The sequence below is a fragment of the Scyliorhinus canicula genome, chromosome 3 (genome assembly GCF_902713615.1).
Source record: "Scyliorhinus canicula chromosome 3, sScyCan1.1, whole genome shotgun sequence".
Taxonomy (NCBI): domain Eukaryota; kingdom Metazoa; phylum Chordata; class Chondrichthyes; order Carcharhiniformes; family Scyliorhinidae; genus Scyliorhinus; species Scyliorhinus canicula.
The window spans coordinates 90,853,411-90,880,132 of NC_052148.1; the positions used below are offsets into that span (position 1 = coordinate 90,853,411).

The 26,722-nt window shown below is 42.8% G+C and overlaps 1 protein-coding gene across 1 annotated transcript in view; it reads left to right on the forward strand.

The window, feature by feature from the left end:
- Positions 1-11,262: 11,262 nt before the first annotated feature.
- Positions 11,263-26,722, forward strand: part of itga1 (integrin, alpha 1) — a 253,566-nt gene continuing 238,106 nt past the window's right edge. Inside the window, exon 1 of the mRNA XM_038790877.1 lies at positions 11,263-11,530. Within this exon, the coding sequence (XP_038646805.1) occupies positions 11,326-11,530 (205 nt within the window). The 5' untranslated portion in view covers positions 11,263-11,325. The remainder of the gene's footprint in view (positions 11,531-26,722) is intronic.

The following is a 26,722-nucleotide window of genomic DNA, read 5'->3' on the forward strand; positions in this document are numbered from 1 at the left end:
AGGCCTGGGTCTGAGTTTACTTTGGCTTCTGATCCAGGCTGCACGTGTCGTGTTGATTCTGGTAGCCTCTCCTGGGTCATGTCCTTTTGCCACTTTAACACCAGCCTTGCAGCAAACACTTGTAGTCCTCCGGGGAGCCTTTCCTGGGTCTGGTTCTTTATTGGACCCACAAGCTTTTTGCACAATTTACTGTCAGAGGCTGCAGAATAAGTTAAAGCCTTAATAATGCTGAACATCGAGGTACCACATGCTGTCAAAAGCATTACTTTATGTTTGTCATCCCTTTATATGTTGTTGGCGCACAAGACGTAGTGCATGCGTTCGGCATACTGAGGCCAGTCCTTCACATCCACTTCATAAGGCTTAAGCTTCCAAACAAAGACATTTCCAGATTTTTCTTTTGACTTCCGAAAAGTCTGCTCATAATCCCGTGCTTGATCTTTGTCGCCAATTGTTCCAGGAGGTGCAGAGTGAAAGGCCTAACAGGTTTATTTTAAACTGAAAATAAAGCCACTAACACGGCAGACAAAACAAACATTCCAACCCAGGAGTATTGGAAACCGCCAGTCCGGGTCTGGATGCAACATTTCCAGCTAATGAACCCCAGCTGGGCAGGCCTCTGCCCACTAACCATGAGAATTCAGATTCTACGAAGCGACCCCCATGGTTCTCATGAAGTTTATCACATTGGCATTTTTTTTTGAGGGAAAGGATATGGGATCAGAATCTCAGCTGGGCATTGATTAAAAAACAGGCAGAAAACCTATGACCTCTCTCTGCACGAGTCATTGAGTGGCTTTGTCTGTGTTCAATGGAAGCTGAAAAATCAGCAATCAGGCATTATGTCATGGCTAGATACACAAGTGTTGTTATGGATGTGGCCACCACTTTCCCACTGAAAAGGATGGATTCTACGCAAGACCCTTTATCGAGCTGGAGTTGGGCTCATTCATGATCGCAGTCACTGTGGTAGGACAGCCAATGTATCATCTCAGTTTTCATGAACATCAGCATTCTTCTGTGGGTTGCCCCAACAAAGTCCTTCCCTGAGTTTCCTGCAGCGGATCTCATCTGGGGCCTGAATCTCCAGTGAGTTGGTACACAAACTATCCTTTACCCCTGAACTGGCTGCAGTCCACATCCACCACATGCTGATCTTGGGCCTGATCTAACAGAAAAGTTTCAGGGACGTTTGGCTGGGGGTTTCCCCGGCTTAGTCAGCAGGTTCCCACCAATATCTTAAATTTCTTTATCAAGTAGGGGTTTATCTGGCGTTCCTTCAAGTTATTCTTGCAATCATCAATATTCATTTTTCCCAATGTGGGCTATTTTTAATTAAGTTTTTATTTCAGGAATATTTCCCCCACCAGCATGGTAAAGAAAAAACATAAAACTGGGTCACTAAAACGCAAAGAACAAAAAGAAGCAGAAAGGAAGGAATCAGCCAAGCGATGCAGGCCTATTACAGAATTTATAATACCACAAGCACAATCCACATCAATATCCAGTTCTGCAACAAATAATCAAAAAGCAAGAAACAATGCTCATGGTGATGGTGCAATGACATGCGAGTTACAAGAACAGAGAAGAGCTACTTTGAATATGGAGACAAATACAAGTGCATCCATTACTAATCAACCCAGGCCCAATATTTCTTCTGGCTTCCTTGTTCCGGTATCTGTACTGCCTGTAGTTGCAACATCTGAACAAATAGCTTCAACTAGTGACAGGGAATCAGATATTCCTTCAAGCATAAATGACTTGGTTTCTGAAGCACACCCTGTAAATGAACCTACGCAAGAAAATTTGAGATCAATTACTGGAATCTTCCAATATCCATCACGAGCAAAGCTAAAACAGTTTTCTGCTGAACATCCACTTGATGATCTTCCATTTGATGCTCGTTTGTATGAGAGGAAAATTATGAATGACTCAGTGCCAAGAAAATGGCTAACATATAACAAAGAAAATAGATGCTTATATTGTTCATACTGCTTAGCCTTCGAGTTTCCCAACACTTGTAATCCATCACCCTTTGTACGTGGCTTTAGTGACTACAGGCGTATTAGCCAGAGCATGACTTTACATGAATCGACAACAACACATGTCAGAAATGCTCAGCAATATATCAGTGTGGTTAATGATGGCACCTTAGATAAATTTTTTGCAGCATCACTAATTAAAAGGAAAGAAGAAGTATTGAAGCAGAGAAGTATTGTCATGAGGATTATAGACATCATAAAGATGTTAGGCAAGCAAGCACTTCCTTTTCGAGGTCACAGAAATGAATCGGCCTACACTCTTGATAATGAGGTTCTGAATCATGGCAATTTTTTAGCTACAGTGCAGTTGATGGCAAAATATGACCCCATTAAGGCAGCTCATGTTTCTGCAGTGCAAAACAAGTCTAAACAAAGAATCAAACGATTAGAGCAACAAGGAAAGGCTCAAAGTAAAGGCCGTGGTGGACTTGTTACATACCTGAGTAAAACAACTATAAACATGTTAATCAAAATTATGAAGAATATGATACAAGAAAGAATTAGTCATGAAGTTTATCAAGCAAAATATTATTCTATTCAGGTTGATTCAACACAAGATAATTCATCCATCGATCAGTTTAGCATTATTATTCAGTATGTGCTTAAAGGTATTATCTGTGAGCGACTACTTTCAGTTGTGCCAAGTAATGATGGTACAGGACAGGGACTTTTTGATCTATTGATTGAAACATTACAGCATCTTAAAATTGACCCCCAAAAATGTTTATCTGATAGCACAGGTGGTGCTGCAAGCTACCATGGCCAGTATAATGGTTTACAAAGTAAAATTGCTGATGTGGCTGATCAACATGTTCATATTTGGTACTATGCCCATGTCTTGAATTTGGTGATAACTGAAACAACAAAATGTTGTGTGCCTGCAGTTTCTTTTTTCAATTTGCTCCAGAATATAGCAACTTTTGTGAAAGCATCATACAAGAGAATGGCTGTATGGATAGAAGTTGTTGGAAAACATGTAGGACAAGAAAAAATGAAACGATTAAAGCTAATTGGTGAGACCAGATGGTCAGGAAAATCCAACGCAGCAACAACTATATTTGGACGTTTTGATGATGCCGCTGCCTGTACTTTCGTAATTCTATTGACATGCTTATCAATGATACAAGATTCAGAAAAATTTGATGCTAAAACAAAACATGAAGCAAATGATGAAAGAAATTCCTCAGATTCTCTAGCTGATTTTCGAGTAAATGTGTTTAACCTAATAATGGATCGCATTGTCCAGTCACTAGAATCACGCTTTGTACAACACAAACAGTTGTATAAAGATTTGTCCTGCTTGGACCCAGCAAAGTTTAAAACTATTGCAGAGAAGGGCCTTGAAGATGAAGCATTGGAAGGTATTATTTGATTTTTTTTGTTTTTTTTTAATTTAGATTACCCAATTCTTTTTTCCAATTAAGGGGCAATTTAGCATGGCCAATCCACCTAATCTGTACATTTTTGGGTTGTGGGGGCGAAACCCACGCAGACACGGGGAGAATGTGCAAACTCCACTTGGACAGTGACCCAGAGCCGGGATCGAACCTGGGACCTCAGCGCCGTGAGGCGGTTGTGCTAACCACTAGGCCACCGTGCTGCCCCTTGGAAGGTATTATTAAGCTGTTTCCACAAATCAGCAAAGATCAAGTAATATTGGAATTGTTTTCGTTTGCTTCAAACTTTGATGTATTAAAGCTATTGCTTAATGATGGTGAGAATATGGATTCCAGTTGCAACAATTGTAAAATTTGCAGCACTTGCCCATCGTGTGTACTAAAAATTCTGGTATCCTTCAGACTTCATGACAAGGCATATGATAACCTTTATGAACTTTATAAAGTCATCTGCACACTATCAGTTACTCAAGTCCAATGTGAGAGGACATTTTCAAAGCTAAAGATCATAAAGACAAGGTTAAGAAATTCGCTGTCTGAGGAGAATTTGGAATCATACATGTTGCTATCCATTGAAAAGGAATTGTTAGATGAACTGGATGCAGAAGCAATTATTGGCAGATTCGCACAATCATCTAGCGAACACAAACGATTGCTCTTAATATAGTGGACTGCATGCAATGCGCTATTGTGCTTTTGAACTATCTGTTAATGTGTAAATTGTGCAGTAAATTATTCAAAAATATCAACCAATTACTTAAAATTAAAAAAATAAATAAAAAATTCAATTATAACATTCTGTATTTACATTTGGTATCTACTGCCAGTAATATGTACAGTACATGTACACTGTAATTACTAAGAAATACACATTTTTTCCACAAAAATTTTAATTGTACCCTTTTTTCCATATGTATTTTTTGAAAATTTTATTTATTCGTTATGAAAATTAAATGATAGCATTGTAGTTGTGGTTTTTAGACCCAGTCCGCCACTGAGTGGGACCCAGTTCGTGATACCTCTCATAAAGCATAACAGCTATCAGGAAGCCCAAGGGAGGCCTCTACCAGCATCTGCCAGCCATGTTGCGTCCCCATTTGAGCACAAAGCAGCCGGTAGATCATGCCCCTTGTCTCTAAACTATGCTCTAACGCTTGCGTAGTGCCAGTATCTGACCTGGAGGCTATGAATGTGAAATCAAATGATGGCACTGCTTCATCAGTGATGTGGGGGTTCTCAGACCCTTCTTCAGGTTATTGACATGGTTGGCCACATGGCAGATTTCCCCTCTAACCAACCCTCCCCTCCTGCATTCTTAGCTTCAAGAAATTGAAAATCTGCATGTGGCCAACCATGTCAATGAGGGCGAGTTATGGTGCATTGAGTAGTGTAAAAGATTGGCCTTGTGGTGGGCAGGAAATCTTTACAGTGTAGATGGAGGCCATTTGACCCATTGAGTCAGCACTGGCTCATTGAAAGAATATTCTTGCCTTGCCTTGCCTTATCCCCGTTACCTTGCACATTCTTCCTTTACTGATATTATTCCAATTCCTGTGTGAATACCTTGATTGAACGTGTCTCCACCAACCTATTAAGAAATTTGTTCCAGATTCCAACCACTGTCTGGGTGAAGAAGCATTTCTTCACATCACTTCAACTCCTTTTGCCCATTATTTTGAGTCTGTGCCCTTTAGATATTGACTATATTGATATAGTTGAATGGGAAAAGATTTTCACTATTTACCCTGTCCAGGCCCCTCAGGATCTTGAATACTTCGATCAAATCTTCTCTCAGCATTCTTTGCTTCAGGGAAAACAGACCCGACCTCTCAGATCTATCCTCATAACTGCAGTTGTTTATCTCTGGAATCATTCTTGTGGATCTCCTCCGTACTCTCCCTGCTTTGCATCCTTCCTCAAGTATGATGCCCCGGACCGTTGAAAGTCATTCACTGACTTCCACACCTTGGCCAGCGGTCATTGAACTTCTAACAGCCCTACAGTCAGGTGAATAGGGCCACCGCCAGGAGCTGACTTCCTTAGCCACCTGCTCCCACTCCCTTCTCCGGTTTACCTTGCGGATCTCTTGGTCCCCTGCATCTCTTCCCCTTTTTCTGTCTCCTGCACCAGTGCCTCCAATGCCATATGTGAAAATCTAGAATCTCCCCAGGTGATCTCATGCCTGTTACTCAATTTCAGTAATATTTGTTCCTCTCCATGACTTTGACAGAAAGCCCGCAGCTATTGTTGTTCAATAGATGCAGGTCACCTTTAAACGGTGTATGCTACCATTAAGGTGTGCAGACCAGAACATATGCTACAACACTACCTTCCATCGATTAAAATCAATGGTGAAAAACCTGGAAAATGTGCACCATTTTTTCATATCTTGGGAACTTGCTCACAATGAAGGCAAACATAAGTGGCAAAGTTCATTATTGCCTCTAATGTGCCAGCTTAACCTATGGCCAACTGAAGAAAAGATCATTTGAGAAATGGGTGCTCAAAGCCAAGATTAAGTACATGGTCAGCTGGAAAGCAGTGATCTGCATGTTCCTGTGTGCTTCGGAGGCTTATGCAATGTGCAACGAGCATCTCAAAGCACTGCGGAACTACTGTTAATGGTGAATTTGCAAGATCCGCCAAATGCTGTGGCAAGAAAGGCAGTCCAAAAACAGTGCCCTCTCCCCAGCCAACACATTCTGTATCAAGATGCTGATCACTAAAAATCAGCTCTGCTGGACGGAACATGTCGCTCGTATGCTTGAAATCAGATGCCTGAAGTAACTGTTCTATTTGGAACTCTCTCAAAGCCAGAGGCTTCCAGGAGGACAGTGGAAACACTTTTGGGTTTTCTCAAAAACATCCCTGAAGAGATCAAATATCCACTCCAACCTTGGAGACCTTGGCTTGTGACCGCGAATAATGGAGAAGGATTATTCGGGAAGGTACTGAACACATGGTGAGACTGTATAAGGAAGAGATGGAGCCAAAGTCGAGGCATCAGAGAGGGAGCACAAACGTCACAAAATCTCATCTGCCTGACTCTTCAAGCACCACCTGCCCTACATGTGGTGGAGTCTGCAGATCACACATTGGACTTATCAGTCATCCCAGGGCCCATCGAACTGGAATTGAAATAAGTCATTCTCAATCACAAAGGACTGTCTGAGAGGAAAGGCCACACAAAGAAACATAGAAAATAGGAGCAGGAAGAGGCCATTCGGCCCTTTGAGCCTGCTCTGCCATTCATTATAATCATGGTTGACCATCCAATTCAATGCCTGATTGCACCTTCCCACAAATGCTTCGATCCCCTTCACCCCAAGTGCTGTATCTACCTGCTTCTTGAAAACATACAGTGTGCAATCGAACGACCTCGTCACGCCCGACTCGGTGACGTGATGAGGCCATTAAATCTCGCGAGATGACTCTTGCGAGATTTGTGATGCTCAGAACGCCTCGTGCTGGGTGGGATCCAGATTTATATATTTAAGTGAGCAGTTAGGCTAAATATGTCGGCGCCCAATTCTTCTGAGTTCTGGGAACTACACTACGCCTGGGAGACTTCACAAGACATTTGTTTACCACTTGTCCACACAAACGTGGAGCAGGCATAATGGCATCTGAGGGAGGGGTGCTCCCTGGCCATCTGAGGCCCGAGTGTTCGGGCTCTGGGCAGGTTGGTACCCAGGCACTCCTGCTGGCACCTTGGCACTGCCAGTCTGGCTCATTGACATTGCCACCTGGGCACCCTGGCAATGTCACCCGAGCAGGGGCACTGTCAGGGTGCCAGGCTGGCAGTGCCAACATGCCTGGGTGCCAGGTTGCCATGTCAGGTTGGGTGGGGCACAGGGGTGGCCTGCCTTATGAAGTGGGCTGAGGGGCAGCTCGAGGACCCCCTAACAGTTAAGTTAAGGTGTTGGGGGTCAGGGTCCCGAAGGCCTTAGTGAGGGGTTCAAGAGGCATCAAGAGATGGAGGCGACATTTATAAATGGCACCCTGCTCTCTCCCTGTACTGATGAGCTGAGCTTGTCAGCTCAGGAAATTTTTTTTTTTTTTTTTATAAATTTAGATTACCCAATTATTTTTTCTATTAAGGGGCAATTTAGCATGGCCAATCCACCTACTCTGCACATTTTTGGGTTGTGGGGGCGAAACCCATGCAGACACGGGGAGAATGTGCAAACTCCACACGGACAGTGACCCAGAGCCGGGATCGAACCTTGGACCTTAGCGCCGTGAGGCGGTTGTGCTAACCACTAGGCCACCATGCTGCCCTTCAGCTCAGGAAATTAAGGCAAGTACAGCCTTGGTGGAGCATTCCTTGCCGAGGCCAGAGAACCGTTTGATAATAGGGCAGTGCCAAGAAGCACAGGCTGACCACTGTTGCTCGTTATGCTTTCCCTTAATTTGCTCTGTTTTATTACCTTTGCTCTAGAGTCGCCAGGTATCTTTCTGATACCACCATGAGGTTCAAAGCCAAGTACTGATCAATAACTCAATACACCAGTTAGTAAGTTTGAAATCAATACACATTTATTTACACACAGTCAATTATTACTCATGCATAAACTCTACTCACTAAACTACAACTACTACTAAAAGCCTATACTTAGCTTCGAGTGGCCCACCAGGTCAGAGGAACAATGGCCTTTGTCCGGTTCTGATACTGCTGGCTTCGAACTGGTACGGAATAGTAGCTAGGAGCGTCTATCTCGTAGCGTGCGTTGACCTTAGACTTACTTATTCTAGTACATTTGCTAGGCAGGTCTTTCCCCGCTGAGAGCCAAGGCCAAGAGAGCGAACTGAACTTGGGGACGCTATCTTATAGTCCCCAGGGGTTTTGCGCCCTTCTGGGTGGTACCCGGACTTGGTCCCAATTAATTGGACCATGTCCCAGTCGTTCCTATCGATGTTCTCCAATACCGGAGTTGTTCCCTGATCATTGGGCGGGCCCTATGTGGTCGTTGGCCTGCCTTTCTTTGTCTTACCTCCCACTGGCGCCGGGAAGTCTGTCTTGGTCCCGATTGTTTCAATGTTTCCCTTTGTCCCTGGAGATAGCTCATTAATATGTTAATGGATATTGGTTTCGGTTCTGTCTGGGTTCTGCAAATCTTAATACACAGGAAACCTTGCACCTGCTTGTGTTCTCTGGTGTTGTCCAATTCTCCCTGCACTCTTTACGAGTGTCCATTTTGAATCGGGACGTGGCCGCCCCAGGTGGCTACACCACTCTCTGGGTGAAGAAATTACTCCTCATCTATTCTCTGGGTGAAGGAATTACTCTTCATCTATGTCCTAAATGGTCTACCCCGTATCTTCAGACTGTGACCCCTGGTTCTGATCACCCCAACCATCGGGAACATCCTTCTTGCATCTACCCTATCTAGTCCTGTTAGAATTTTATAGATTTCTATGAGATCTCCCCTTATTCTTCTGAACTCTAGCAAATACGATCCTAACCGACTCAACCCCTCCTCATAAGTAGTCCTTCCATCACAGGAATGAGTCTGGCAAACCTTTGCTGCACTCCCTCTCCAGGAAGAACATATTTCTTCAAATAAGGAGGCCAAAACTGCACACAATATTCTCTGTGTGGCCTCAGCAAGGCCCTGTATAATTGCCACAAGACATTCTTGCTCCTGAACTCGAATCCTCTCGCAATGAAGGCCAACATACCACTTGTCCTCGTAGCCTACTGGTACCCCTGCATGCTTACCTTCAACGACTGTTGTATGAGGACAACAGGTCTTGCTGTGCATTCTCCTCTCCTAACTTGTGGCCATTCAGATAATAACCTACCTTCCAGCTTTAGCTACCAAAGTGGATAACCTTACATTTATCCAAATTATACTGCATTTGCCAACTCACTCAACTTGTCCAAATCATACTGAAGGATCTGTGCATCCTCCTTGCAGCTCACCCTCCCACCCAGCCTTGTGTCATCTGCAAATCTGGAGAAATTACATTTAGCACCCTCATCTAAATCATAATATATATTGGAAATAGCTGGGGTTCTAGCACCAATCCCTGAGGTACCCTACTGCCAACTTGAAAAAGATCTGTTAATTCCTACACTTTGTTTCCTGTTTTCTGTCCATCTTAATGCACTACCTCTATTCCCATGCACTTTCATTTTACACATTAATCTCTTATGTGGGACTTTGTTGCTGCCTCCCCTTTTCAGTGTGCAGCCAGTCAGTGGCATAGGTCACAATTCGATGCAAACCTCGATGAGGAGGTTGTGCGTGAAGTTTGCATGGTGTTTGCCTCAACTGGACCTAGTGCAGCATAATGACAAAGCTTGATCCGTGTGTGTGCAGAAATGCCGAAACAAATATTTACCCAGTGACAAAGTTCATGCAAAATTGCTGCACCAAGACCATTGGTTAGCACTGCCCTCAGCCGAGAAGAGGGCTTACAAATTCAACATGAATACTGTTGATAACACCTCCCATCAATTACACAATGCAGTACTGACTGCAGAACCACCGCCCATCAAAAGCAAGACAACATACGGGAGATAAACCGGTACAGTACATGGGTGGCATGGTAACACAGTGGTTAGCACTGTTGCCTCACAGCGCCAGGGTCCCAGGTTCGATTCCCAGCTTGGGTCACTGTGCAGAGTCTGCATGTTCTCCCCGTGTCTGCGTGGGTTTCCTCCGGGTGCTCCAGTTTCCTCCCACAATTCCCAAAAGACGTGCTGTTAGGTAATTTGGACATTCTGAATTCTCCCTCCGTGTACCCGAACAGGCGCCAGAATGTGGTGACTAGGGGATTTTCACAGTAACTTAATTGCAGTGTTAATGTAAGCCTACTTGTGACAATACTAAAGACGATCATTATTTATAAAGGAAAGCTAAAATGAAAATAGAAAAGGCTGCAAATACAAAGCCGGTCGGGCCACATCTGTGAACAACATCAAACTCGTTAGGAAACTTTCATAATTGACAGGACTCTTCAATCAACAGATAAATAATTTGGGTTCGTTGTTGACTAATTTTGATGTCCCTGCAAATGAAATAAATTCTAATGGTCTACTTCAACCCTGTAATAACTCACTCCACCCTGCCCTGCACTCCATCCACCATACAGCTCTGGTTTGCTTCACATGAGCTTCAGTCGCCATCTATCAACTTTGCAGCCCCCAGTTCTCCGGAACTCAGCGCCATGAAGTTCGGCATGCTCTGTGCATGGACCGCTATCTCTCAGACATGTTCAAACATCAGCAATTCACAAATGTGGTTCATGTTGCCCAACAATAACATCGTGTTTCACCTCTTAGCACGACACGTGGAAATGCAGGCTTGTGGCTACTCTTTTAATGCATATAGGTGTCAATCGCTATTTTCGGTACCCTTTAAAAAAATATGTTTAACTGTTTATCTGGCTTGAATCCAGAAAAAATAATCTGTTTCTTGAAGTCCTGATAACAAGGAAGGCGTTCGCTCTTCTTTCCTAATAAGGTTAATTACAGACATGCCTTTATTAAAACAGCCTGCTATCAGATATCTTTTCCAGGTTAAAGTATAATAGCATTTGAGGTGGCAAAAAAAAACTATGCGGACCCGCGACTGCTTGAAAACATCTGATTTTTTTTCCCGTGTGTGTATTTTTGTACATTTCTCTAATTTTTTCTCATTCGCTGTAATGTACTCTTTCAAGTGAGCCGGGCGATCCTCATATGATTCAGCTCGGGGAAGATCTGAAAGTCCGTGCGCTGATTTTCGTCCTCTGCCTGATTGTAGCAAACACGCGAGTGAAATTGAGTGCTGTGCAGCCGCGGGCAATTTCTAATACATCCCAAAGCCCGGTCATCAATCTGATTGCAGAATGTGTGCAGTCGAGTTTTATCCCCTGTCATTTCGGGCAAACAGGAAATGCCTGGAGATTTCCTCATAGTTCCTTTGCGAGCTGCCACAGAACTTCCAGAATTGGTCACTCGAACAAGTTGCATCCAGACATCATCCCAGCGGCTTCTCACTTCTCTCTCTCTCTATCTGGTCAAACAATCGGCGCCGTGTTCTTGGAGCATAACAACCATGTTTTGGAAGCTGCGATGCGCAGCTCTAATCCTGGTCCTAGGTAAGAAAATACGCCCTTTGATTTGAAGCATTACAAGAGATTTTACAGTTTGTCCACTCTTGACGACTTTGGATGTTTAATGTGACTGTACATAGACAGTTAAAGCTTATCCGTTTACCAGTCTATGATTTAGCGAGGATTATTGTTGATGACGACTACATGTAACCGTTAATGGCACAAAAAATATTCTTTCAATTTTTTTTTCATAACTTCATGGCCATGTGTAAAGGGGAGAAACCGATGAGACGGTCAAGTGATGCATCAGGTTTATGAGTCTCCTATTGTGCAAACAAGATGATGTCTTTTGCATCTCCCTATTCCTTGCTGGCCAGCAGTTCAGTGGGGCTTCCTGCCAACTAGCCATACTACACAGCATGTTGAGTTACTGCTATGGTGTCCACTTAAGGGGCGCTATTAATGAATATCAACTTATTATTTGCAAAACTGTGGAAAGACTTCTGGAGTGCAGTGACTAATGGGATTCAATTGTAAAAGGCTAAATTAATTATAAACTTCATACATCATTTTTTAAATAAAAGTTCAAGGTTCGGAATTATTTTAAAATATCTATTGCTCTTTGTTGTCAAGCGTTGAAAGTAGTTTGACAATCCCATCCGCAGATTATAACGAGAAGCGGATGAAAGCAATCTGTTTAATCATTCGCATGTGCAAGAGGCACAACCTTCTCCGGACCAGCTGAAGCTTCTAGTGGTCTGTGTGTTGTGGTCTGAATGATGATGAATGCAGTCTACCAACCATGGCAATAATCCGTGAGCTGGGTTCATTATCAACAGAGTGAGACCAAGTAATACAGAAGCTCAGCAGACACACCTGACATGGTTTCCCGCATAGTCAAGAAACTCGAGGCTGTACATAAATTGCAACTATCCTGTTTTGACCGCAAGTGTAGTATGGCATAGAACTATACAATGCGGTTAAGGTTTTAAATATCCTGTGTGTAATTACCTCAGTGAACATTATAAGCATTCCCCCCAGTAGCTAAGTTTAAGTAAGTATGGTGCCAAGTTATGAAGGCCAGGATTGTCCTCACTGCAACTTCGGTTTTATATTGAGCTTGATGATTTCAGTTGGGGCATTGGTTTGTGGAGGTATTATTGAGCTAGAATAAAATAAACCTTACCTCAAGTTCCTACTCCTGTTCAATATATACTGATCCTTGCTGGAATGTGTGCTGCCTGGTTGTGCAATGGACGCAGGCGTGGTCTTGGGGCTACGGGACATCCTGATAGCTGGCACTTAGGGGGACTTTTCACCATGAAATAACATGTGGGTTTGACTTGGGTGGGGTAGGAGGTTAAATAGTTAAAAATCAGAAACCCAACTCCAACCCATCCCCTTCTAGTTATAGCAGAGGCTGGCCGATTGCTATTTGACCAACCCACTCCAAAGACATGGGATGGCACGTTAAATATTATGAGATTACGGCACTGATTCTTGTTTAAGTTTTTCGAATTGAACTGTGGATGGCTGAGTTTCCCCAGCCTCCAATCACTCCCCCCTCCCCAGCTTTCTGATCCCTTCCTGCCAAACCTCTAAACTGATCCCTATCTGAAGGGCAGCACAGTAGCGCAGTGGTTAGCACAGTTGTTTCACAGCTCCAGGGTCCCCTGGTTCGATTCTCTTGGGTCACTGTCTGTGCGGAGTCTGCACGTTCACCCTGTGTCTGCGTGGGTTTCCTCCGGATGCTCCAGTTTCCTCCCACAGTCCAAAGATGTGCAGGTTAGGTGGATTGGCCATGATAAATTGTCCTTGGTGTCCAAAAAAGGTTAGGTGGGGTTATTGGGTTAAGGGGATGGGATAGGCTTAAGTGGGGTGCTCTTTCCAAGGGCTAGTTCAGATTCGATGGGCCAAAGGGCCTCCTCCTGCACTGTAAATTATATGATTCTATCTCTCCCGCCCACCCATAAGACCAGAAGAAATAGGAACAGGAGTAGGCCATTCAGCCCTTCGAGACTGCTCTGCCATTCAATAGGATTAAGGCTGATCCAACATTCCTCGCATCCACTTTCCTGCCCTTTCCCTGTAACCCTTGATCCCTTTACTGATCAAGAATCTATCTCAGCCTTAAATATACATGATGTGGAGATGCCGGCGTTGGACTGGGGTGAGCACAGTAAGAAGTCTTACAACACCAGGTTAAAGTCTAACATGGTGGACTTTAACCTGATGTTGTAAGACTTCTTACTTAGATATACACAATTTAACCTCCTCCCTCACCCAACTCTGTCTCCTTAGCTCTCTGTGATAAGGAGTTCCGAAGACTCCCAACCCTCAGAGAAGAAATTCCTCATCTCAATCTTAAATGGGCATCCCTTATTCTGAGACTATACCCTCTGGTCCTAGACTCTCCCATGAGGGGAAGCATCCTCTCAGCATTTACCCTGTCAAGTCCATAACAGATCTTCTCTAAACCACCTCCAATGAAATAACATACTTCCTTAAATAAAGTGACCAACCAAAACTGCTCACAGTACTCCAGGTGTGGTCTCACCAGTACCTTGTATAGTTACAGCAAGACTTCCCTACTGTTATACTCCAACCCCCTTGAAATAAGGGCCAACATTCCATTAGTCTTCCTGGTTACCAGCTGCATCTGTGTGCTAGCTTTCTGTGTTTTGTGCACAAGAACCCCCAAGTCCCTTCAAGTTGCACCTTTCTGCAGTTTTTCTCCATTTAAATAACGCTCTGCTGTTTTGTTCCCACTTCCAAAATGAACAACTTCATATTTTCCCCATTTGCCAACTTTTTGCCCACTTACTTATCAATATCTCTGCAACTTGCCTTTCCCCTATTCTTGTGTCATCTGCAAACTTGGCTCCAGAACATTTGCTTCCTTCCTCCAAGTTATTAATATATATTGTAAAGAGTTGTGGTTCCAGCACTGATCCCTGTAGAACCCTCCTGGTTACAGGTCACCAACCTGAAAAAAGAGCCCCTTATCCCAATTGCTGTTTCTTGTTCATTCGCTAATTCTCTATCCCCGCCAATATACTACCTCCAACTGCATGGGCTCTTATAAGTTAACCTTTTGTGAGGTACCTTGTTGTAAGCCTTCTGGATGTCCAAATACAACACATCTACTGGGTCCCCTGTATCCACTCTGGTTGAGACTTCCTCAAAAAACTTAAATAAATTAGTCAGCCATGATTTATGAAGCCATGCTGACTGCTTGATTAGATTATGCTTTTCCAAATATGCTGCTATTATTTCCTTCGTAATTGATTCCACCATGTTTTCAACAATACATGTTAGGCTAATTGGCCGATAGTAATCTGCCTTTTGTCTCCCTCACTTTTTGAATAGGGATGTCACACTGGCAATTTTCCAATCCTCCAGTACTTCTCCAGAATCCTAAGGATTTTTTGAAAATTACAACCACTATATCTGTAGGACTTCTTTTAGGATTATAGGATGCAAGCTATCAGGGCCAGGGGTCTTTAGCCCCATTAGATTGTCTAATACTATATCTCTAGCGATGGCATGTAATTCCTCCCCAGTATTCTTTAGTATTGATTCGTTACTTCTCTGCCATTTCCTTGTTCCACATAACTATTTCCCCAGAAGCGTTTTCTAAGGGGCCTATGTTCACTTTGACCTCTCTCTTCATTTTTGTATATTTAATGAAGCTCTTCATGTCAGTTTTTATATTCCTGGTAGTTTATTGTCTCCCTCTTTATTATCTTTCTAGTCCTCCTTTTCTGGATTCTGAATTTATCCCAGTCTTCGGGGCTTCTTATATGTATGCTTTTTCTTTCAAATTAATACTCTCCTTTAGTTCTTTTGTTAGACATGGTTGATCCATCCCTCTCTTAGAATCTTTCCTTCTTACTGGGATATATTTTTGTCGCAAATTTCTTTCCTTAAATGTCTGCCAGTGTTTGTTTACTGTCTTTCCTGCTAATCTATCCACCCAGTCCACTTTAGCTAGCTCTAACATCATTTCATTGCAATTCTCTTCATTTAAGTTAAACATCATTCTTTCCAACCCAAGTTTCTCACTCTCAAGCAATCATGTGATGATCATTACTTCCTCGGGGATCTTTTACTCTGTGGTCATTTATTAAACTGCCTCACTACCTATTACCAGAACCAAGATAACTGTACCCTGGTTAGCTCCATAACATATTACTCTTTAGAAACTATCCCTAATGTACTCTATGAAATTGTTGTTGTAGCTACCCGTTCCAACTTGATTAACCCAATCAAACATGAAGATTAAAGTCACCCATCATTATTACTCTATTATTTTTACATGTTCCTGTTATTTGTTGATTTACACCCTTTCCTATGGTGTGGCTACTGTATGGCGGTCCATACACTACTCCAACAAATATCTTCTTTCCCTTGCTGATAATAGACTACATTATCCAAGTCTAGATCATCTCTCCCAACTGTCCTCTTTTCCTCTCTTATTAACCTCTCACCTTTTCATTTCCTCCTGTCCTTCTGAAAGGTCAAATATCCCCAAAAGTTAAAGTTCCCAGTTTTGATCTCTTTTTAACCATGTCTCTGAAACGGCAATTAACTCACATCCATTTATCTTGATTTATGCTGTCAGTTCATCTTCTTTATTTCAAATGCTTCATGCATTAAGGTAAAAATTCTTTAGGCTTGCCTTTTTGCCATTTTTTATCATCCCAACTTTTCTTTGCACTGTGGCCCTATTTGCCCCTCATCCTTGATTATCCTATCTACCTTTTTTTAATTTTTTGCATTTTACTGTTTTTTTTTTAAATTCCTTTCACCCTGCTTAGGTTCCCAATACCCTGCCATTCTAGTTTAACCCTCCCCAACCACACAAGCAAACATTTGCCCGCGGACATCAGTTCTGGTCCTGTCCAAGAGTAACCTGTCCAGTTTGTATTGCTCCTACCTCCCCCAGAACTTGTCCCAGGAATCTGAAACCCTCCCCCTTGCACTATCATTTCAGTGACGTATTCATCGGATATATCCTGCTATTTCTACTCTGACTAGTATGTGCCACTTTTTAACTAGGACTTCATCCCTTTTCTTAACCTATTTGTTCATACCAATATGTACCATGACCACTGGCTGTTCACCCTCCCCTTCAAGAATGTCCTGTAGCTGCTCTGAGACACCCTTGACCCTAACACTAGAGAGGCAACATACCCTATTGGAGTCTCGTTTGTGACCACATAAATGCTTTTCTTCCCTTGCAATTGAATTCCCTAAAACTTTTGTATTCTCACATGTTTCTCCTCCCATGTCCAGCAGATTCAATCGTGATGCAACAAAATTGTCTGTTGCTGCTTTGCCCTGAGAGTCAATTCCCCTCAACAGTATCCAAAGCAATATATCTGTTTTGCAGGTGAATAGCCGCAGGAGATCTGGTACTATCTGCCTAGTTCTCTTGCTCTGCCTGGTGGTCACCCATTCTTTTACTCTCACAGATGTACAACATCAACACTACGCACCCCCAACCCCAGGATCAACATCCAACTCCCACGGGTCGATATTCTGCCCTTTCAACCTCCCCCGGGACCTACTCCACAGCCAACCGAGGTGTGGCACTAGCTTGATCTCCTGCATTGGACTGTTGACTGGATACAAAGCTTGTCAATCGGGTTGCTTTCAGCCAGGGGAATCTGTTGATGATCTCCCATGCATACTGTAGAGTTAAAACTCCATAGATTGAGGGGCACCCTGAGAATTTCTATTCCCTGTATTCAACTTCAGTGCCACACCTATGTTGTTGACTCTTAACTGTCATTGGAGGTGGCTGGCAATGCGCTTAGTTGTGCCAACAAGGACGGCCAGACTTTCCAAGAGTGAGAAATCTTAGACATGAGAAGTAAATCCTCTCCTGGACCAAGTCCCTCTCAGCTGTAGCTGCAGCTTTTGCTAACCTACATCGAATGCCCAACAACTTTACCTTTCTCCTCTCTAACCTTGTAATCCTTTCCCAAAGCATTAACACCCCTCCTAGCTACCTTGTCATATACTCCATTCCTCTAACTCTACTCTCTTGTGCATGCCCACCATGGAATTTTTTGCATGCAACTATGAGGCCAAACTGACATTTGATTTAATGTCTCATCAGAAAGGCAGCATCTCAGACAGAGCAACACTCCTTCATTCCTGCACTTGGTATAAGCCAAGATTTTGTGCATTGGTCAATGGGCGGGAACTTGAATCCACTTTGCCTCCGGGACAAGAAAAGAGCGCCCTTGTGTTGAAAAGGAGTCTCCAGTTATTGGTCTCTGCTGTACAAATAAGGGTATTCAGTGTGCAGTAGATGGAGTAGATTTTCTGAAACTTGACAGGCTTTATGATACCTGACCCACTGCTTGTGCAGGCTGGGAAATCACAGTTGCGTAGCTCATGACTTTTGATTCCTGTTTATAGTGGGCCAGTTACCTTGCACAGAGGCAGCGTGGAAAATTCACCCACTGTATACGTTCCAAACATGTTTCTGTTGCTGTCATAAAGGGCAGTTTCCTAAATTCTGAATGCAAGACTGGTCAAATTACCATGCTGAGTCTTGCCAATGTCAATTTCACACAACATTAATTTTACATTTGCTTTCAACATGTGTAAGCTCTGTAAATATCTTTTCAAGCGTCTGTTATGTTGATAGTTCAAAATTGACAAAGGAACCAATTTCCCTGCTGAAAGATTCAAATATTTATTCAATTTATATACTAACAAGCAGGCATTGTGGTTCTACTTGGCTCTTTCCTACTACTTTAGCATTTTGTTATTTTTGGGCAAATATTCTCTGTGCTTTGTCGAGTAAAATCATCACTCTCTGTTTATCATGAACATATATGATTTGCTATCCATTGCACGCAGAGGCTACCATCCCCGTGGTAACTTATTTTATCTCAATTTCTACTGTGCCTTTAGATCTGTAAATAACAAATGGCCTGCAAGGCACTCCTTTACTGTTCCTATTAATGCTGTGAAATGAACAATAATAAAAAGTGAGTTTCTTCTGCCAATTTTCTGACTAGGACCTCCCTTACATTTCACTGCAGACATTCTCAACCAGAAATCCCACAAAATGCTGTTTTATTTCCATTCATTTGAAGCAGTGTCATATTGCAACCCTGGGGTCTGAAAGCACCTACTTGAATAACTTCAATCTTGCAATGTTACATTGCATGGAGCCTGTGATTAGTATATTTAAATCTGAACCATCCCAATTTTGTATACAATGTCTGTGACCTCGGTCAAACATCGACTTCACCATGCTTAGTCCTAAACTTCACTTTTTATAAAATTAACATATGATTGCAATCTTGCAATCGGCAGATTGAATTTCATCCCAACATTCTGCTAGATTGCTAAAATATAGTTAAATAACCAACACTAGACTGGTTGGAACATTTACTAAATAGCAAAACTCCACATCCTGCATTCTTCTCCAGTCCTTCTCTTCCATGATCCACCGCCAGGGCATTGCCCTCATGACAACCTTAACACATGTCTAATGTTGTTAGTACATTTCTTGCAATAGATTTCCTCAGTGACATCCAATCCAATGTGCCCCAAATTCAGCGTCTAGTGTGTATATTGTGCAGAAACTTATTACTGTTAATTTGATTACAAATAGATAAAAGAATGTGTAAACTTTGGTAAAATGAGCTCTCTGCCTGTCTTATTAGCACTCAATATCATACATTCTATTTGTCTGATCCACTTCCTCTATCATGTTGCCAGTCTAGCCCTAATGCTAAAAAAGTTCCCTCAGTAGTGAAACAGCCACAAACATTTTCCTGATATCTCATACTTTTTTGAATTCTTTCATGAGAAATGGGCATCCATGGCAAAGCTAGTAGTCCATCTGGTGCAGATGAGCCGACAGTGCTGTTAGAAAGGGAGTACCAGGATTTTAATTCAGAAACAGTGAATGAATGATATAGCACAGGATGGTGTGTAGCTCTGAGGGGATCTTCCAGGTGGTAGAGATCGCAAGTATGGGAATTGCTGTCGAAAGAGCCTTGGTTAATTGCTGCAGTGCATCTTTTACGTGGTACATACTGTTGCCATAGTGCTTCAGTCATGAGCGGAATGGATGGTAGGGTACTGATCAAGCAGGTAGCTTTGTTCTGGGTATTGTTGATGTTCTTCAGTGTTGTTAGAGCCTCTCTCATTCAAAGAACAAAGAACAATAGAGCACAGGAACAGGCCCTTTGGCCCTCCAAGCTGCACCAACCATGATACCTGCCTAAACTAAAACCCTATGTACTTATGGAGTCAGTATCATAGAACATAGAACAGTACAGCACAGAACAGGCCCTTCGGCCCTCGAAGTTGTGCCGAACAATGATCACCCTACACAAACCCACATATCCACCCTATACCCGTAACCCAACCCCCCCCCCCCCCCCCTTAACCTTACTTTTTAGGACACTACGGGCAATTTAGCATGGCCAATCCACCTAACCCGCACATCTTTGGACTGTGGGAGGAAACCGGAGCACCCGGAGGAAACCCACGCACACACGGGGAGGACGTGCAGACTCCGCACAGACAGTAACCCAGCCGGGAACCGAACCTGGGACCCTGGAGCTGTGAAGCATTTATGCTAACCACCATGCTACCATGCTGCCCCAATTCCCACCCTATTCATATATTTGTCCAGATGCCCCTTAAATATCAAAGGCAATAGTATTCCATCACACTCCTAACTTGTACCTTTGTAGGTCATGGACAGAGTTTGGGGTGACAGGTGAGTTGCTGCAGAATTTCTGGCTTCTGACCTCCACCTGTAACCACACTATTTGTATTGCCAGTCCAGTTCAGTTCAGATCAATGGTAACTCCCAGGATGTTGATAGGAAGGATTCAGTGATTGTAATGCCACTGAATGTAAAAAGTAACAGGCTTGGGGCAGCACAGTGATGCAATGGTTAACACTGCTGTCTCACAGTGCCCAGGTCCCAGGTTTGATCCCGACTCTGGGTCACTGTTCATGTGGAGTTTGCACATTCTCCCTGTGTTTGCGCGGCTTTTGCCCCCATACCCAAAGGTGTGCAGGGTAGGTGGATTGGCCATGCTAAATTGCCCCTTAATTGGCACTCTAAATTTATTTTTAAAAATGTAACACATTTGAATTCTCTTGCTCAGACGCCACAAATTATAAAATTGGAGTAAATTTCTTCATCTGTATAAATATCTTCGTCACCTTTATCTGCCTCTTGGTAAGTTTTCTTTTCTACAATGAATAAGTTGGTAGCTCTTCACCTGAGTCACCAGGTTCTAGGTTCAAGCCCCACTCCAGGACTTGAGCACAAAAGGCTGGTATTTGAGTATTGCACCAATGGAGGCATTGGGTGGGATTCTCCGCCGCTGAGATACTCAGATTTGCCTGCGACCGGGGGTTTCTCGACGGCGTGGGGCTGCCCCGCAGTGGGAAAGCCCATTGACCGGCTGGCGTAATGGAGAATCCCACCGGCGGGTCGGGGCAGAAACGTGGCAGGGCGGATAATCCAGCCCATTATCTTTTGGATGCTATGTTAAACTGAGGCCATATTTGGACAGATACTAACAATCTCACGGCCATATTTTGAAGAAGAACAAGAGAGTTATCCTTGTTTACAATAATTGATTATCTAGTCATTATGACATGTCGTTTGGGTGAGCGTTGGGTTTTTCTGAGTACAGATTGGCTGTCATGATTCCTATGTCACAACAACTGTACTCCATTGGCTGTAAAGCGCATCAAGATGTCAGGTGGTTTTGAAAATCACGATACAAATGTAAGTCTTCCTTTTTTATTTTTATAATTCATCAACATATGTTTGTTGGGAAACAAAGGTAGTTTCAAGAGATTTATATTTTTATTGGTAAACATTAGAAATAAGGTATAGTCTTAAATATGTTTAATTTAATGTTTCTGTGCCTGGAAGGGTAAAATCTATAGTTAGATTTATTATGGACAGAGGTGCTTGTGGACAAAGGTGCTTGTATGTGTGGGGGTTGGTTAAGTTCTATTGTTTCTATTGTGCTTAAAGGGTGCTACAGCGTGAAGAATAAATAGGCCAGCAGAGGTATGTGGGTGTTGCTTAGCAACGTAGAGAAGCTTTTAAGTTTGATTTTAACTAATTTGTTTGCAGTTGGAGATAGGTAGTGAGAGAGAAGATAGCTTTCAGAGTTGGTTTAGAAGGTTCAAGAGGGAACAACTCTCTCTGCTTTGCGAGAAGAAAAGCAATGCCATGGAGTAATGGTCAAGAATAAGGTGTAGAGGACTGAAGACCTAGTTAAGGAAACTAGAGAAATTAAGAAATTTCTAAGAAGTCTAAGCTTAGAGGTACTAGAGAACTGTTCAGTAAAGACAGACAGGGGCAGGGCTGAGTCGGCAGAAAGATATCTAAAGTGAGTTTCGGGTGTGTGAGATTTTACTACAGCCTGTGGAATGCGAGTTGAAATAACTATGGAAATCTGTGACTGGATATCGGAGTTTGTGGAAAAGTTAAGAGAAAGGAAACCCAAAGGGGGTGGTTTAAAATCCTGGACTGGATTCACTGTTAAACGTGGAGTGGAAGTTTGGGTTACAAGAGTCATTTGTAAAACCTGGACTGGATTTTGGAATGCTAAGGGAAAGCATTTTTATCAGTGACTATTTTAAAACATGTTTTTGGAATGGAGTTTGGGAACTTTCATGTTTTCTTCATTTAGGAGGTGAGGTTTCTGAGGAGACCAGAATGGAGTGCTGCATTTGACCACAGTCATCTTGTGTACTTAAAAGGGACTTGGTGTGTTAATGAGACCATTATAAATTAAATGTACCCCGTAATCCATGTTAATCCTAAATTGTTAATTTTGGGAGGAGGGGAGTAAAGGTGCATTATATATTAATCCAAATTTTTCATGTTTAATAACTTTTTTCTTGTTAAAACTAATTAGTGGTCCTGTGACTATTAATCCACATTTTATTTTTTTTAAAAGCTATGGTCTTTTGAGGCAGGGTTCCATTCTGTGATCTTTCCGTTCAGTTATAACATCAACTAGGATTGTAACGTGTCATATTGGTATGGGGAAAAGAGGGGTAATTCTTCCATTCCTCCCCCCTTAATTGGTTCAAGGTCTTTTCTTCCAGAATCAAACATGCAACTTTGAACATCAAAGCTATATCAAAAAGAGCAAGTTTTCAGAGAGGAAACAGGAAAGGAGCATGATACAGCTGGAGAATACATTCATTAGTAGGACAGAAGCCGTCTGAAGCCAAGGAAAGTAACATGTTGTGGGTGGAAAAGCAGAGGCAGTATGAACAAACATTGATATATTGCATGCGCATTTGCCAGCTGGCAGTGCATCAATTTACGAATATGCACAATGTCACTTAAATTCTTAAAACAAAGGGTGTTACTAATTGACATCTAATTGATCCTCATTCAGACTGTCAATTCAGTAAACTATCTAATTTTGCTTCTGTTATAAGTAAAACATTATTTAACCAGCTGAGAAGAGTATATTGTTCCATTAATAGAAGCCTACAATTCTTTTCCAGAAAATGAGCTTTTTTTTAGTTTTCTTACTTCTGAATTTATATCAACGCAAAACCAAGTTCAGTGGGAGGAATATAGCAAAAAGGTGCAGCTTCTGTGACAAAAAGGACATGATTTCTTCTGGACCATTTTCAGGGCATTTTTTAATAAAGACTTTGAAATGTGACAGCTTTTCTTTCAAGGGTTTGATATGACAATTAAAATAATTAACAGTTGATAGGCTAATTTCAAACGTCTAGTATCTGGAAATTGTTACGTTAAAGTACGGTCATAGGAAGAGAGGTAGGCCATTCAGCCCCTCCAAACCATTCTACAAGTTACATCATGGTTTGTGGTGTTCTTGTTGGATGGCCTGATTTATATTACAAGAACACTGGAGCTAAAGCTATAAATGATTTATTAACATTAACTGTGGATCAACTATATACAAAACCACAAATGAATAACAGTAGATCATGCACAACCAACCCCTCTCTTCCAGCTCTCCAGTCAGTCTGAGGTCACCTGACTCTAACATTCACTGATATATTAATGAGACTCCTAGTGGTCAGTTGGTGAGTTGCAACACAACCACGATATCACTACATGGTTAATCATCCACCCACCTCGAATCAATAAGCCTGAGTAACTTTTCAATTTGAGGAAGGAGTTGAGACTGGAGTTTCCCAAATAATTTAATGATTAATTGGGGGAATGTTAATCATGGAATCCCTAAAGTGCAGAAGGGGGCCATCCGGCCCATCGAGTCTGCACGACCCTTCAAAAGACCACCCAAGTCACCTGATTTAATTCTGGGACCCCATCCTAAGGGGTAATTTAGCATGGCCAACCTGCCTAATCAGCCCATCTTTGGGCTGTGGGGGGAAACCGGAGCACCTGGAAGAAACACATGCAGACACGGGGGAGAATGTGCAGACTTCACACAGACAGTCACCCGGGGTCGGAAACAAACCTGGCCCAATGAGGCAGTAGTGCTACCACTGTGCCACCATGCTGCCCTTGATGTAGTGATGATGCTACTAGACTGGTAATCCAGAGGTGCAGGGTGAGTGCACTTGGGTCATGGGTTCATATATCATGATGCCAGTTGGTGACTTTTTAAAAAATCAATAATCTTTATTATTGTCACAAGTAGGCTTACATAAACACTGTAATGAAGTTACTGTGAAAATCCCCTAGTCACCACATTCCGATGCCTGTTCGGGTACACAGAGGTAGAATTCAAAATGTCCAATTCACCTAACGAGCACGTCTTCCGGGATTTGTGGGAGGAAACCGGAGCACCCAGAGGAAACTCACACAGACACGGAGACAGTGACCCAAACAGGAATTAAAAATACCTGGGTCTGGATTCTATGACCTCCTCTCCCCACCCCCCATCCTCCCTTCCAGGTGTGTTTTGGCAGGGCTGGAGGGTAGACATGAGGCCACCATCTTCTCGTCCATATCTAAGGATCCCCCACAAGGTTGGGGGCGGGGGGGGGGGGGGGGGGGGGGGGGGGGGGGTACAGAGGCCAAAACTGGCAGCTTGCCTGCTACAAATAAGTAAGTAATTAAGGGTCAATTGAGCTTACTTGAAAGCCAATTGACACAATATTAAACTACTCATGTCGTTATAATGATTGGCAGGGAGGCAGGCAAATATCAGCAGATTTCAAAGTTCTGAAAGGGTGGGAAGGAAGTGGGGATGCCATCTTTGTCGGTGTGCCTTTTAAACTTCAGGATGGATGAGATGAAAGAGAATATTAATACAACTGGTGTAGAAAGGGAGAAAATAATTGATAAACTAACAAAACTTAAAAGAGGATAAACCCCCTGGTCCAAATGAAATTCAAAAGTTGCGTTTGGTGACAGAACCAGAGCACTGCCAGCCAGCTAATGCTGTTCCTATATACAGAAATGGAACAATAGCCCAATGACCAAAATTATATTGGGATCTATGCTTAAGGCAAAGGGCACTGAGACAAAAATTCTAACAAGTCAGTGTGGATTAACTGACCTGATGGTAGAATTATTTGAATAAATAGCAGAAAGGGTAAACAAGGATAATTCAGTTGACGTCATATACAAGACCTTTAAGGTATCACATGGTAGACTCATACATATGAACCAAAGTGAAAAGCTGAATGTATAGCAAATTGGCTAAAAATAGAAAACATAGATTCGGGGTAAAGGATGGTTACTTCAACTGAGAGCAGATTTTTAAAAAGCATCCCACAAGCATGAGTACTGGCACCAGTGTTATTCATAATTTGGATTTGCGTGCTAGTAATTCAATAGCAAAATTTGCAGATGATACAAAATTGGGACGCATATCTAACCAGGAGGAAAAATGCAACTAAACACAAAGGTATTCAAAAGCTTGTAGAATGATGTGTCCCACAACTTGTAACGGATATAAACGTAGGTGATATACTTTTGTATGAAAAACAAAAATACTACCTATACCTTAGAAAATATGAAGTTCAATGGGCGTGACTGTAGTCCTTTTTGGGCACATTTGACAGGATGTTTCTCCGCTGCTGCAGCGCTGAGAAACACCCCCTTATTCAACGGCACTTTGCCATTTTTTGGGGGACTTCGGAGTTTCTCTCCGCTGAGTTACATTTTGGTTAGCTGCTCTTGCCAGCAGGAATGGCTGTTCGCTGATCAGGATGCGATTTTAAGCGACAGCCCTGATTCCTTTCTTCCCACTTCCCTGCTTTCTGACCCCACTCATCCCCCTCCCCCCTCCCCCCTCCCCCTCCCCCCCCGCACCCCCCTCCCCCGCAACCCCCTCCCCCCTCCCCCTCCTCCCTCCCCCCTCCCCCTCCCTCCCCCTCCTCCTCCTCCCTCCCCCCCCGCCCGCACTGTCCAGATGTCAACTGAAAGGGAAGGGTACCACCATGCCCTGTCCCTGATCACTGAGGACTCTAATGTTTTGTGAGACCCTATGAGGTATTGTTGCACCTGGTCCACGTTGGTGTAGACAAGTGCCAAATATTTCGCTGGCGACCATTGACTCCTGGTCACTGGGTGAATCTGAACATTTAAATGAGCCTAATGTCTCATTATAATATTCTGACCTGGATCTCGGCCATGTGGGAGAGATCCAGATTGCGCCGGGTGGAACGGGTTGAGTGTCTCGCAATGAGCCCATTGTGGAGCCCTATTTGGGGCTGTCCCAGGATTCACCCAGTGCACCGGACTTCGTGCTGGAAGCAATACGATCGTTGAATTTGGGATGAAGAGAAAAGGAATCCAGAGTCCTGGAGAACAAATCATTTAAAATAAGCATTGGCAAGTCAGCAAAGCAATTAAAAATGCCAACAACACTTGGGATTCATTTATTTTGGGCGTATAGAATTCAAAAGTATGTTAAATTTGTATAGAACCTTGATCATATCATACTTGCAAAATTGTTACTGGTTTTGGACTCCATGCCATAAAAACTATATGGAAACACAGGAGGAAGTGCCCAATAATTTACAAGGATGACGATTGAGCAGTTTGGGCCTTTTTCTTTCAGAAATGAGTTTAAGTCAGAAGTGAAATAAAAGTAAGAACTTCTGCAAATACTCTCTGGCAACAACTGTGGAAAAGGAAGTCTCCAGTCAGGAGTGACAGGATAGAGGACTTTAAAATTATGAATGGATAGTGTGGCGAGAATATAAGGAGGAATGTCTTTCCTCAGAAAGTTGTTAAAATGTGGAATTTAC